This window comes from Astatotilapia calliptera, chromosome 2, assembly GCF_964374335.1.
Source record: "Astatotilapia calliptera chromosome 2, fAstCal68.1, whole genome shotgun sequence".
Classification (NCBI taxonomy): Eukaryota; Metazoa; Chordata; class Actinopteri; order Cichliformes; family Cichlidae; genus Astatotilapia; species Astatotilapia calliptera.
Genome location: NC_137423.1, coordinates 21064144 through 21079722, shown reverse-complemented (window position 1 = coordinate 21079722; position 15579 = coordinate 21064144). Strand labels below are relative to the sequence as shown.

Below are 15579 nucleotides of genomic sequence, written 5' to 3'. Positions count from 1 at the left end.
AAGCTAATACAGCTTCTTAAGGATTTAAAAGATAACAAAAACATGTTTTCTAAAAAAAAAAGAAAAAAAAAGAACCTAATTCACTTAAAACAGTAAATCAAATAATGAACTGTGATGATAAACTAACTTGTTTAATTTTGGCTTGTTCAAGCTGTCCATCGATGTTTGTGTGTTCTTATGGATATATATGAATGATATATGCTTCAAAGTGAATTCGATATTTATTATTTTCCACATACAGACGTTTTGCAGATAAACAATAATACCAGACTAAATATCAAAATGCAAAGGCAACCCTTCAAGAGCAAACATGGGTTATTACAAATGACACAAATCAACTGCAAAAAAGTACAAATATATTAGAAAACACACTGGAGATATAGAGAAAAGGGAACGCAAGCATATATTTGCAACTCTTCGACCTGGAAAAATGCACATTTTGCAGTTTTAAATGGTTAAATCTGCACGTTTGTTAAGCGATGTTACATTTTCTAGTAAATGACATAAACTGCTGAATAATTTCATAAACAGTGATATATATGTTTGGTTGATGACAGTGAAAACAACCTAACTATAGCTTCATTTCCTTTTCTATTCATTTGAAACCATGTTAACAGAAATGCAGACACATTTTTCTTTTTTCCACAATGTGTTTTTCTGCTCATTAGTCTAGTTCAGTCAATCCAATTGACAGTCAAACCCACTGATGGACAAAGCTGTCGATGTTAATGTATTAAAATTTAAAGGGTGAACAATTCATTTTACATTTTATGTCCTGGGATACCGCTCCATCAATCCTGAACGTAGTGGTTTCCCCAGCTGTGGCTGAGGCGCACCTGTGGATGCCATTTATGGAGATTAAAAACAAATAAACAAACAAACAAAAGAAGTCACAGATTAGCCCATATAAGGAGAATGAACAGAGCTCTTCCTGATGTTTTACAGTAATGTCATTTGATTCACTTGTGACAGCTGTTCGATCCTGCTGTTAGAACTGTGCAAAAGTCTTGAGCCGGCCCTCATTTTTTAATATTTTGGTAGGAATATGGGTGTAGCAATTTCTTGAAAGGTGCACACATACACGGAAATACATTAACTAAGATGATCCCACACTGCTTCAGGAATGTTGAAGTCTGGGCTCTGGGGAGGCCAATCCACGACTGTGTGTTTTTCTAATCATTTCTAATTTTATGGCATTGACAGTGTGTTTGGATCATTGTCATGCTCAAACATGAAAAGGTCAGTTGCCAAGCAGCGTTTTCCAGATGGTCTTGCACGGTGGGCCCATTTCTCCTGGCCTCCGCTGTGCCTGCTGACAGTGAGTTACACCAGAAATGTTACATTTGGATTCATTGGTCAATAAGACCTGTCTCTACTGATTTTTATTACAGCTTTTGTGTAATTTGGCACATTTTAGTCCCTGTTTCCTTTCTTTAGGAAGCTTCTTGACAGCTGCCTTTCCACTGAAACCATTTCTGATGAGGCTTTGGCAAACAGTCAGTGGATCAACTGAAAATCCTGTGTTGGGTCTTTGGTCGATTTTGCCTATTTCTTAAGCAAATGACTTTCAGATATCTGCTGTAGAGCTTTTAAGGCCTGCCACTTCTCCTGTCCTCTATTCATCCATTTGCCTCATATTTTTTAAGGGCAGACTGCACACCATGCTGAAATAGCACTTTATTTTATTGCTATGAAATGACTAGGACTATTTTATAACTATTTGTGGCTGAAGACTTTTGCACCGTTCGTAAAATCTGTATGAAAGATCACCAAAACATGGCACACCTCAGGCAGAAGCTCTCTGGATTTGCACAGTGTTCAGATTCAGTCTGTGAATAATTTAATCAGGACATCAGACTGGCAGCTTGGAGGGAACGCCGCTCTTAAATGCTCGCTGATCTGATTTTTCTACATATGGCATCCAGATACATTAATAGAATCACACAAGAGTAGGCTACAGTGGTAAAATATGCTAAGTGTGCTACTATATCAAACTGACATACATCACAGTTGGGATGTTGGATGGTTTCTTGTGACACAGAGGCTTCATTGCTTAAACACTGATTTATGTACAGTGTGTTCCTTCACCCACAGCCTACATGGGAGCTTCCTCGGTGCAAAGCAAGCTGCCTCTCTGTGTGCAGGAAATATTAAATATGGCTTTCTACAGTGTCTCACGCTGCCAGTTTCACCAGTGACTCGAATAATCCAGGCTTAAGGGTTCAGCAGCACAAAGGCCTCTCCATCACCTACACAGGGTTCACAGTTTTCTCTCCTGCATTTTCAGAGACTGGAGGCAGTGAAGCTTCATCTAAGGCAGCTAGAAGGCCTCTAGCTTGAAAAATACCTATTAGAGCATTGATGCTGCATAACAGGAGAGAGCCAGGCAGCTATTTTAAAGACTTGATGTTTTTGAATTTACATCCAGTGGCAAAGCTGGCTTAGGCCACTGGGACAACATGGAGAAGATACATTTACATGAGGAGTGGATGAGAAACAAGAGCCTTGCCTCCCCTTTGTAGGAGAGTGCCTTTCACCTGCATAAGGGTAAAAGGATCTCACAGCTTCTAAATCAATAGCTGACATGCTCTCTGGCAACCTATATTTGGCCCATTTGCAGGAAACCTTCTCGTCAGGTCTTCCTCTGTAGATCCTGCAATCTGTCATCTTCTCCATTCATTTAAATCTCACAATGATTTTAAGTCCTTCATTTGAGGGCTTTTGATATCAGGCAACATAAATGTAAGGAGGGGGGAGACGATAAAAGTCTAATATTTCTCAACAAAAGAAGAATCTGTTGAATGCTTTTTCAAATCCTTGAAACATCTTTGCTGTTTTTGCCTCGGGTCATTAAAACTAATTTAGAGCCAGCTGTTTAGCTTTTAAGGCGGTAGAAATGGTGCAATCACAACAAGGGTGAAATGTGACAAATATGAAGCTCTGACAGCAAAAAACCGCCAGTAAAATAAGCTGCTGCGGTTAATAATGACCTTAGAAAACACCGAGCTAGGGCTGGTTTCAGATTACTCAGATTGTGTATATATGTGCAAATAAGTGGAAGAATTTCTAAACTATACTGTAGTTGAAAAGGCAGCTTCATCTTATTTCTGAATTGTTAACAGATGCATCACTCCCAGGATGTTGGTGATTTTTCAGTCCTTTGCACAAGCTTTAAGCCCCTCTACCGTCCACCTCGTAGTGTCAGCTTTAACACCCCCATCCTTCTCCTAAACTACAAATTTAAACGACTCTTGTCTTTCGCCCTATCATCCCTTTTCCTCTTCCTTCTTCAAATGTAGAGAAACTCTTCTCTCCTCCCTTCCATTATTCCTCCCGCTCCTCCTTTTCCTCAACAAGGACAAGTACTCTTTGTCTCAGTCTCTTGTGTGAGTCGCACTCGCCCATCCTCTCTCTCCACGTCTCTGTAGAGCAGAGACTTCTGAGCCTTCAGACGGCAGGCCAAGGACATAAAGATCGAGTTGACGTTCTGACTTTCTCTCGGGTCCTTTGCCGACGTCTCGAATAGCAGCATGTTGTGGGCGTCGGCGAACTTCAGCGCCATGTTGGAGGGCACCTGGGAAAGCACAAGTGATCGGTTGTTAAGTGGATGATGAATAAACCCTGAAGTCACGCTGCGATCCTCGGCGGCGCACACAAACCTGTATTTGGTCCACAAGGTCGCACTTGTTCCCCACCAGGACTCGAGGTACTGATGCCGACACCCGATGACCATTGCACTCCTGGAAAGTGAAAAGCATATCGCTTTATAAACTTTGGCTGTGTGTCTGTAAAACCATGTAGAGTACAACATAGACATTTGGTCTCTTGGCTGTGAAAACAAAAGAAGGACTTTTTCACATTTAAAATACATCCATGTCATCGCACTGGTGCCAGGATGTGCGAGAAGTCCCCGTTCCCACCATTCAGTGTAAATAAATGACACTATAGAATAATATATAAATAATCACGTGTAATTAAAAAACCTTATATATTAAATTATATTGAATAAGATATTACATTATATATAATTTACAAATTATTTTACTGCTGCTAAAAATTACCCACAGTATATCTACTGATAATACTTAGAATATCAGGACTTCACAGTGAGCTGTACTGAAGGGATAACAACAAGCTGGAAAGCATCTGTCATGCAAAACCACTGATATAAATATCGTGTATAAAAAAAAAAACCACAATTTTTTTTCTAGCAAATGCTGACAGAACTACACTAAATTAAAAAGGGAGTGTTGGCTATAAATTATTTCCATTTTAGACATTCCAACAAATTGCTGTGGCAGGAAAACAGGTTACTGCACATTAACCATGACTCACTTTCACTGAGAGGAGACCCTGGAAGCTGTGCCAGTGAGACACAGAGCTAAACAGAGCTTGTATTAACACTTAGAAATGTCTTTGTCTTTACAACATCCCACAAAATTACTCTACTTGTGTGAATTTTACACTTGCAGTGCCGCCATGCCACTGCCACATTAGTCTTTAAAGGGCTGCAAATGCTAGTCAAAATGAGCTTAAACAGGAGCTTAGGTTCATTTTACTGTCCTTGTTCGGGGGTAGTAGGGGCCACATTGTCAGTAGTGCAAATAATGAACATTATTATAGCAGTGTCAGTTTGCTGTTACACATTGAAATGATTTTGGCCAGTGTGTATAACAACAGCAGTTGTAACATTGTCACACATGTAAACATAGATCTGTATTGTCACTGTTACTACTGTTTCAGATCTCCCCAGACTATAAGGCAAAAAGAAAGTGCAGCTTTATGGTTTCACACAGCAAAATCTCCAGTGTTAAATTAACACTGGAGAGTGTCTATATGAGTCCACACCTCTGAGTATTAAATACAACACTGTTGAGTGTTAAATTAACACTTTTGACAGTGTTATATGTTTAAAAGTAACTTAGTCAGGTTTGAAGATTAACAATGGCTAACACTGAGCAGTGCTGATTTTCTAACACTGGAATATTTCTAACATTTTGAGTTATTTTCCAGTGTTAGAAAATCAGCACTGCTCAGTGTTAGCCATTGTTAATCTTCAAAACTGACTAGGTTACTTTTAAACATATAACACTGTCAAAAGTGTTAATTTAACACTCAACAGTGTTGTATTTAACACTCAGAGGTGTGGACCCATATATACCCTCTCCAGTGTTAATTTAACACTGGAGATTTTGCTGTGTAGATTTTTACATTAAAATTACTAATAATAAAGAGAAAAGATACAAACATATATAAGCTGTAAGGTGCAATTTAAGGTGCAGTGTAATCAGTGGTAGTGCACATTGAGTAAGCACTGTTTATAATGGGTAATTAAGGGAAACCTGAAAAAAGAAGAGAAGGGAGAAACACCCTTCCACCATGTTGAGTGTTGACATTGTATATAGTTTGTCCACTAGAGGGCGCTCTGCAACTTATTGTCAAGAGGGAAAAATATTGGCCGACATATGGAATACTGGCTTTTGAAATCATCAAATATTGGTCTTAAAAATGTGATATTGGTTGGATGACCATCTCTAGTGACGTTATCACTGATTCTTGTGTTTACTTTCAGATGACTGTAGTTGCATTTCAGTTTTACAACTTATGTCTTGGTTCAAGTCTTGATTGTTATTAATAGTTGAGACTTAGACTCAGAGAAAGAGAACTGCTGTGTAGAAAATCTGACTGCACATGATTTGACTTTCCCATTTGTTTTTTTCCTTCTTCCCTTTTCAGATTTGGTGAATGGCTGGTAAAAGTACGCATTTTTGGATTCATCTGCCTCCTGTGTCGTCAAACTCCAGAGTCCAAACAGCACCAGACTCTGACAGCACCAAACCACATCTGGTGATGGAAACAGCACAGTGTCAAACGGTGACTAATAAACAGTCTTGGGGGTAGGAGGGAACACTGAACAATGCTCAGAGTCCTTATGGTACCAAAGGGGGATCATTACATAGCGGCTGTAAGTCAGCCTCCTCTGTTGTTCACTGACAAGTGATTTTTACAATGTAATGCCAACCTCTATCCAAGTCTGTAGGTTGCGGAAGGAAGCCATCTTGGTAACATCATATACAAAGACCACAGCATGAACATTGCGGTAGTAGTGCTCCACCATGGATTTACGAAAGCGCTCCTGGCCTGCTGTGTCCCATACCTGCACCTGTAGAGACAGACGACTTAGGTTTATATACAAATTACAGAGACAACCGATCATTACACATAGAGACAGCACTGACAGAAGTGGAAAATATAAATGGTATTCTCTTAGAATATCCAGCAGATCATGAAATATAAGACAATTTTAATATCAGAAGTAACAGCAACAGCTTTTTTGTTGCATACAATTACTTGAGATAAAATTGTACAAATGAAATAACAATGAATATGAATTAGGCTGCAATGAGTTGTCTAAGCTTGCAACTTTGCAAATCAGAACATTGCCACGTGAGCAGGAAACAGTGCAAATATATTCCTAGCTACAGGGTCTCAGGAGAGCATGGTTCTACAGTACAGTGCGTTTTTCTGCTTGATCATTAACAGCAGGTTCAGCCAATATCTACAGTATGTATCCTAAAATAATGTAATGTGGGTTAGAAGCAAGTGTCAATCTCTGGGCCTTGAAAAACAAAACTCGAAAAGCCCAGAATCTGCATTTCATCAAAACAAACACTTCCTGCTGGCTCCACAGGTGTGTCAAGACTAGATTTAAATGTCCAGCTTTACAGCAGACATAAGCATAATTACATAATTAAGTACAAAATATGGTTTTATTCTCTTTAGCGCAATTACTTTTCCATAATAAGTGTATATATGTTAAAATGCAAGACTTCACCCACTATTACCTAGACCTATAGACGTCTACAGAAAACAGCTTTCTGTAAACACTATCTTGAAGACTTTATGGGCTCAGTGACTTGTTTGAGTCATATTGAATAAAAAATGAAGTCTGTTTTGTAAATCCTGTTCATACTATCCTTCAAAGTGGAGTATTACCTGAGGTATGCAGGAATAAATGAGCACGCATTTTCGTAGTAAGACCCACCTTGGTTTTGTTTGAAAATGCTCAAGGCTTTAAAATGAGACTGCAAACAATGAGACAGCAAACAACAACATGAAGTCACAGTAGCTATGTCTAACTTTTGTACTACGTTTGTACTTAAAGACACTCCAATGAGTCAGCTCTTTATTTTTCCAGTTTGTTTATTTCTTTATTTCTTCTATTCATTTTAAACTTTTACCAAAATTAGCATCCTTTACCTTTCTAACCATGTGAGCTAGCTAGACTAGCTAGAATGCTATGTTAGTGCTAGCATTAGCTGAAAACTATTCTAGTTCCAGCTAGAACTAGAATATCATAAACAAAATGATTATGATAGATTTCAAAAATATAAAATATCTGCTGCCAATATACCAAATTTGAGGCTTCAAAAGAGAATTGATCAAATCATTAAGTGTTCTTTAACATATTATGTTTTCAAACAAAATTAGGGTATTCAAGCTGGTTAGCCAAGTTCATCAAATGTTTAGAATGTTGTTCACTACCCCCAGTCAACAGGGGAGCAAAAGAGAAGTATTTAGCCCCAGCACTGTACCATACCACTGCTTAATGAAGTAATTTTTAATAATTACTGATTTCAGATTTAGCCTTACTAAGGCTATTAGATTGAATCGGAGGTCAGAATTTATTTTCACTAATGCACAAAAACGGTTTTGTTTTTTTTCTGTCTGATCAGTAGCACTTTGTATATCAGCAGGGAGTTCTCCCAACACTTAGCACAGGCCTGCAGTGTAAAAAGGGCCAGAGAATTATCTGCTATTACCATTTGAAAGGACTAGCGCAGCTATTTATCATTAGAGGCAGAACACTGCATCAGAGCCAACCATAACATCAAAGCTCAGCGTTTCGAACGCGTGGCCCTCTTGATTTGATAAGTTGAGAAAATTGCATCCTATTTAAACTGATTACAAATGGACATTATGAAAGTGAATATAAGAGATACGGCATTATGTATGCACTCAGAGGGAACGTCAGTTTAAAAAGAAACGCTGAATATGTAAATAGCATTGTTTTCATCAATTTGAAATAAGCGTCAAAAGCTACGAAACATATTTTTTCAGGTTATCTCATGCCCTCGTGAGAATCAATGACATTATTTTGACACATCAGTCTGCTTTTCTTTTTATAGTCCTACGCAGGTTTATGCCGTTTGAAGTTGTAAATTTGTATTTTACTTATATTTACCAGCCAGAGGAATAGAAAGCATGGGAGCTGCACAGTTTAATCCCTCTGTACTTAATCCTCTGAATTTTAATGATATATTAGTCTCTTATATCAAAGGTACAAGTGAAATTTTGACTTGTATGACAACATTTTTTCCCCACTTCTACAGAATGGCCTAGTTTTTACTTCAGCAATGGAAGAGTTCACTTTTACATAAAAAGGCAGGATTTTACATTGACATCTTGGCTCTGGTGCTGAAGGCAAACTTGTGGGGGGCTCACTGAAGGGCAAATTCTCTTTACAGCATCTTCTTTAAGATAAATGTTGGCAGCTTCCTGTCTTTGAATTATCCAATCAGAAACTGCTGCCATCTTGACAAGGTCTCTGTTGAAATAGAGCTCGTCAATATCAGTGGGATTACCAGTTGAACAGAAAAATGAATGTAAAAACAAAACAATAGATGGGCCTGTTTTGATCACTCTTTAAGTATTTTAAAGACATATAGATCCATCTTTAGGGGGAGTCATAGCTGTCTCCTCTTACAGCTGCTTATGCAAATGGAGTTAATTACCAATGAGGATTAATCTTAATTTAATGTCCCATTTCCATGTACTCCACCAGCAGTAACCAGCTCAGAGAGCAGCAACAAGAAAGCAGATATTTTCACAGTCTCACAACAATGACTGTACAGTGTGGCAGGTGTGTCTGGGGAGCATTTGGATGATTCAGATACAATGACCTAATACTACGTAATGCGACTGTGCAACTGTGTTTGTGAGTCAGCACTGGGGGAACCTGGAGTATGCACACAGAATAATCCACTGAGAGAAAGCAGGGAGGGGAGCACACAAAGGTAAGCTTCACTGACATCACAGCGTCTGGTCTGAGTGACCAGCCAAGGTGTGAGTCAGGAATCACAGTTAAAGAAACGACGAACCAGATGAGTAAGCAAATTATTAACCTTTCATATTCATGCTAAAATCTTGAACCTGTTTTTACACTGTGGTCTGATGTTGGTTTTGTTACGTCTGCCAGTACGCATTGCTCCAGAAATGATCTTCAAAGTCATTACATTTTAATTTCACAATCAGGGCACATGACAGTGTGGCCTACATTTACAATGCTGCTGTCTTTACTTTGTGACTACAATAACAGCCCAGCTAAGGGGCTTGCCTCACACGTGCAAACACGGGAATGTGGTTATTTTTGTTGATTGAACAGCTTAATTGTTGCAATCACCTTGTAGACCTGCTTTATATTATACATGTAAATGAATGGCTTGCACGTGCTGAAGGTGGACAAGCGCATATTTATAGATTCTGCAGCACCACAGTCAGATTTTGATGTTTTGTTTTTCATTTAGAGTTTTAAAATTCTCTTAAGAAATGTTGCATTCATAGTAAGATTTGTAAAAATATATTCATTTCTGTTTATGTTTCAAACTCGAAATCCACAAAAAGCCTACTGAGCCATACAATAGAATTCATTAGAGGCTACCTTTATCTTCCTGTGGCCTGTTACTGACTACAGAGCATGTGGCGGCAAAGAAAAAAGGGAGTTGTAGTTCTTTAGAATGTACTAAAAATATGTTTTTTTAAATGTTACATTTCTCCAGAGATATTCTAAAATGTTGCCCATCCTTTGAGAGTGTGAGGATAAAATGAAAGAAACGGCCCCCTTTGTGTCCACTGGCAGCTGATCAGCTCAGCCGAGAGGAGGAGGAAGGGTGTAGGAGTGAGGGAACACCACTGATCAGCATCCAGCTCCTCTGCTGCCTGTTACCTTGATAGTCTCCCCTTCGATCTCCACCACCTTCTCCCTGAAATCCACGCCGATGGTGGCCTCGGTCTTATCGGGGAAGCTGCCCCCCGTGAAGCGGAAGGTGAGGCAGGTCTTCCCCACGTTGGAGTCCCCGATGACGATGATCTTAAAGATCCGCGTCTGGATGCTCAGCTCCAGGGAGGAGGTGCTCAGATCCACGGAGGACGTGATGCTCGGGGCGGCATCGTTGCTGCTGCTGCTGGCTCGGCTCCGGCTGGCTCTGTGTAAATCCATGGATGATGTTAGGATCGTCACATTGTCATCCGCTCGGTGTTTTCTACCGATTGCTCTTCCACAACCACCTCCTCCGCCGCCCGGAGCTCGGGTCTCCTCCTCCGGGCTATCGTTGGTCATTATACCGGAGGAGGCGATGCGGAAATCGGGGTGCGTGTGTCGAGAAGAGGATTGATAGACGGGAGAAGGGAGGGGAAAGGAGAAAAGAAGGAGGAGACGAGGGAGGCAACAATACCAACGATGCTCCTTTCAGCAGCTGACTGTGGCCTTAAAGGGAGAAGAATACAATAAAAAAAAATCAATTGACTAATAATAATAATAATAATAATAATAATTTATGAATAATAAAAATATTGACAATTCAATGAAATGCAGTTTAAAAAGTTGTAAATGAGCACTTGCCTCATGGTGCTTTATATTGCAATGTAAGACCCTACAGTAATACAGAGAAAACCCCAACAATCAGATGACCCCCTGTGAACAAGCGCTTTGGTGACAGTGGGAGGGAAAACTCCTTTAAAAGGAAGAAACCTCAGAACCAGGCTTGGGGAGCGGCAGCCCTGAGTGGTAATGACTAATGCACCATATTATAGAAACATAGGATATTTAAATTTAAATTTACTGAACTGCATCATTATAACCACAAAACATTGTAACACTGATGCCACAAAGGCCATTAAATATAATCAGCTGATAGCCTAAATTCAGCCAGCTCATGTTACCAGACCCAAAGAGCAATCTCACCTCCAGACTTCTAATTTTATCTCTTCTTTCTGAAATCTGTCGAGTACCTAAAAAATACCCAAACTGTTATAAAGACATGTGAAAAAAGACTCATGCCAAGCAGGGCACCTACACATCACTAGAAACACTATTTAGTCATAGTCAAACCTAATTATTGTGATATTATTTATTTATAACGTAATCATATTGTAATACTAGGATTGGAAGTTAATATAAATTACACCAGGGCCACAGGGCTTTGTCATGGTCAACAGTTCATCTCTTTACGTTCACCTTGTGTTTACAGTTCATGAGCAGAACTCTCTATTAGCTTGTTTTTCATCCACTGTCATTAGTCATAATTACTTCCTTCTAGATTCAAGATAGTATAAAGATTACAGTTTAAAATGTGATGCACTTAAAGTACTGAAGTAAACAGAAGGTTTTTCTATAATTCAAGCATTTCCTTTCAGGGTGTAACAGAGAAAGAAAGTGAAAGATTTTCTCACACTGTCTGTCGTCACATGAGCTGATCGGCTTGTCACACTGTCACATTCCATAAACCAAGAAGTTCATAATGCAAAGGATTGCAGTGTTCCCAGATTCCTCGCTCGATTTAAGTGAACAAAAAGAAAGAGCAATACAGAGAACAACCGTTTTAAGATAACATAAAGTTTTCTGTCTGCGAGTGAAACAGCTTAATGCTAATGAAGGCTGTCACAACATGAGATTGTCATGAGGCGATTCTCTAAGGCACTCCAATTCATGTTAACACAGCCACAGATGGTGACAGTCAGTACACTCCATGAGGAGTTAGCCACAGAAGGTAACTGCTGACAGGACTGGCTGTTCACAGAGTGCTAAATTGAAGAATATGAACTGAAAGTTGGCAGGAAGGGAAAATCAGGGTTGGAAAAGATGCAAAAGAAACAAAGATGACCACAGCACAGGATTGTCGAGTCAAGGTGTTTCAAGAACTTTGGAGAGCTTCACAGGGAGTGGACAGAGGCTGTGTCAGTGCATCAAGAGCCACCGTGCACAGATTTCTTCAGCAAATTCCTAAAACAAAGCCCTCTTGAAACAGCGACATCAGTAACATCTTACAGGGAATAAGCTGAACTGTTGTTCAGTGGTCCAGGGTCCTCTTTTCACATGAAAAGTAACTTTGCATTTCATTTAGAAATTTAGAAGGTGTTTGAAACCTGTCGTCACGTGTCTGCAGTCTCTGATAATTTGAGGTGCCACACCAGCCGCTGTCATCCACTGTGTTTTATCGAGTCCAAAGTCAATGCAACGATCATCCTGGAGATTTTACAGCATTTCATGGACCAAAGTTGTAGACCAACCAGTCATGCCACAGTACACAGCACAAGTTTTCCTCAGCTCCCAGTCTCCTGGATTATTATTATTATTATTTTAAAGTTTAGTTATTTTTGTTGCAGTTGAGATAAAAAAAAAAAGTCTGATGCATAACAGCTGATGCTTTGAAACGAAGAAACAGAAGGAAGAGACAGAGTCTGTTTCACTCACCGTCTGAAACGATGCTGTACAAGAAGCTGCAGCACGTTTGAGCTGCTGTGTTTCCATCTTGACTCAACGCAGCAGAAGTGACAGCTGAGAAACACGCAGCCTTGTTCACGTGTATGCACACTCACTGTTTGCTGATATCAGACTGAAATGCAGACAGAATCACCAAACACTTGTTTTTCTTGCACAGACAAACTCTCTGTTTGAACAAATCCGTTAAGACACAGACGCAGTCTCTTCCTCACAGACGTGCACATTTTCTCTCTCTCAAAGAGACAAACATAATCCTTTTCTTACACGCACACGCACACACGCAAAAAAAAAAAAAAAGTCACTCCCAGTGTCAAACAATCCCAACGTTTCTGTCTGACAAAGCTCCCCTTCATCCTCAGAAAAAGGCCTGTTTGTCTGAAAGCGATGCTCAGTGGGACATTCACATTCTAGTGAGCCCAGTGAAATATAGCACACATTTGGATACACGTATACAAACAAAATAATACCCCAGTGTTACAAAAATAACATGTAGTTATCCATAGATGACTTTTTATGATTACTCAGTCTAAGTTGTTTTCCTCTCTCACTAAAACTTCAGGAGGAAAAAAAAGAAGGAAAATAACAGTTAATACATGTGAAATTCTGTCCTCTGCAGCTTTGAAATTTCAGCCTCAGTTTCCACATCTATGGCATCAAATTAAGTTCAAACTTGAAGCTTTGTTACACATACCATTATTGTCCTATATGTGTCTTTAGGTGGCACAACCAGCCTTTAGCCGGACTCCAGTCCTCCATGTCCTCAAGTTTTGTCGTGTCACTCATGAGCAGCGCAGTTAGTGAGGGTGAGTGTGAATGCAGTGCTTACTCTGAGCTGTGACAGTTACATGTGATTTTATAATTCTCTGTCAGATCAATGACACCATAACACTAATCCCATTTTAACCCTACGCTGCATCCTTTGACTTAACCTGATGCACCTCGAGAAATGTAACTACACGTCTGGTCGACGGTTACCACGATGACTTGAATGTTGTGGAAGGTTGCAGTGTAGAAATTAAAGGAGTTTCTGGTTACAATGTCAGTTAGGACATAGATTTCTTTCCACAGAAGTCTAAATCAAGCTTTATTTTCAGAAGCGGAGGCCACTGGTTTGTTCGTCCACAGGTAAAGAGATCATTGGAGAGTGTGGGATTATAATATTATTCTATGCCATGTTAGACCCCTAATTAAAGATTGTAAATTATTATGTAGTTTTAGTTTGCATTATTCTCCTGAATTAGAAGAAGGTGATAACTATTACATTTGTTAAACTGATTTGCATTACATTAGACTGCTGATTTATTGTGAATGAATGATATTGTTTTATGATGCATTATACTGCTGAGTTATAAAAAATACTGTTCGTAGAAAGTCATCGCCTTATTTGTCTGACTAGAAGAGAGCAGAACATACCGGAGAGGTTTTCTGCCCCATCTCAGCAGGAGCAGATAAACAGGGAGCCAAGGTCGTAGCCTAGGCGCCGTGTGAGAGAAAGAATGTGAATGTTTAGGCTTTTATGATTAGGTGGGGGCCACTAGAGGCTATAAGAGTTTGATCAATGCTCCACCATTTTGAGATCTCATGCTGTCTGCGCACGGTGTCCATCTCCCATGCGTTTACATTAAAATCATCGTTTGACTCAACCCGGCCGGACCAGTGTTGTTATTTTGGTTTTCCTCTTGTATCCATCCCCAATATTTGAATCCATAACAAAAGTGACCCAGCAGGTCAGTAAGTGAGGGGAGTGTTCCAGAACGGGCCTTCAGACAAACTGGTGAAGACACTGGTAAACAGGAGACACAGACGTTAACAGAGAGAGTGATAACTTTCATAGGACTAACATAAAGGAACCTGAGGAGGCAGACAACCTGGAGGAGACTGGGTGCTTGAGCTTGCCTTTAAGTAAAAGCTGATGAGGTGGAGGTTGTTATCATGGCATCCTCTCCTGGTCTGAATACACTATTATGCCAAATACATTTGCTTTGCCACAAGGAGCTCTATAAACTCTGTGTAGGCTCCTCTTCTGTGACAGTTTATTCTAATTTCTTTTACTGTAAATTTTATTCGTGTGCTGTTCAACAATGCCAGAGCTGACAGACAAAAGAAAAGAGAAGACATTATAAAAAAGAGGGGAAAAGGGAGAAAAAATAAGAATAAAAGTTAAAGCAAACATTCATCATGACCGGTCATCAAGCGCTGCATCTTTAACAAGGTGAAAGTGAGTGTGTGTTTGTCATGAAACATACTTGGTGAGAAGCCACACCAGCCCCATTGTCAAGAGTAAGAGGTCATATGGATGCATGTGTTGCACCCTGCTTTTAAGATTAGGCTTTCCTTTTTGATAAAGCACACAGAGCTGGATCAGGTGGTCCTGAATCCTCCCTTAGTTACACTGCAGCAGGTGCAGGCTGCTGTGTGCTTGCTGTGATGCACTGATTGTTTCTTCTTCAGTCACCTTTTTTCACTCATTATATGTTTATACACCTCCCTGCATTTAATCAATGGTTATTATTAGTCTCTGGCTCTTTTTGTGCTGGTTTCCTCCTCTCACCCCCAAACTGGTCATGGCAGATGACCGTCCCTCCCTGAGCCTGGTTCTGCTGGAGTTTCCTTTCTTCCCACCATCGCCCACACTTGCTGATTGTTCTGATTGTTCCGATTGTTGGGGTTTTCTCTGTGTTCTTTGTATTATTGTTGTATCTTTACTTTATAATATAAAGCACCTTTCAGCAGCTGTTGTTGTGATTTGGTGCTTCATAAATAAAATTGAATTGAATTGAATTTAAATTGAATGTGCTGTATGAAGTGCAAGGGATGAACATGACTGATGGTCAGAATGAGGCGGGGAAGGTCTGGGCTCAAACCCAAGGATGACATAAACATCTACTCTGCTCATCCTGGACTCAGAGAGTTTCACAGACTCCAAAAATAACAACCAACCAGTGCTGGACTATGGCATGTGTGGAGGTTGCCCACTAACTGCAAGTAGTAATGGTGGTCAGATGGTCATAAAGAGG

The 15579-nt window shown here is 39.8% G+C and overlaps 1 protein-coding gene across 1 annotated transcript; it reads right to left on the bottom strand.

The window, feature by feature from the left end:
- Window positions 1-202: 202 nt before the first annotated feature.
- On the bottom strand, window positions 203-12719 carry rab33a (RAB33A, member RAS oncogene family). Its single transcript, XM_026186529.2, has 5 exons — window positions 12533-12719; window positions 10007-10546; window positions 6023-6163; window positions 3660-3740; window positions 203-3574 (listed from the first exon to the last, which is right to left on the bottom strand). The coding sequence occupies exons 2-5, from the start codon at window positions 10397-10399 to the stop codon at window positions 3350-3352; spliced, it is 840 nt and encodes a 279-aa protein (XP_026042314.1). The 5' UTR covers window positions 10400-10546; window positions 12533-12719; the 3' UTR covers window positions 203-3349.
- Between the last annotated feature and the right edge of the window lie 2860 nt (window positions 12720-15579).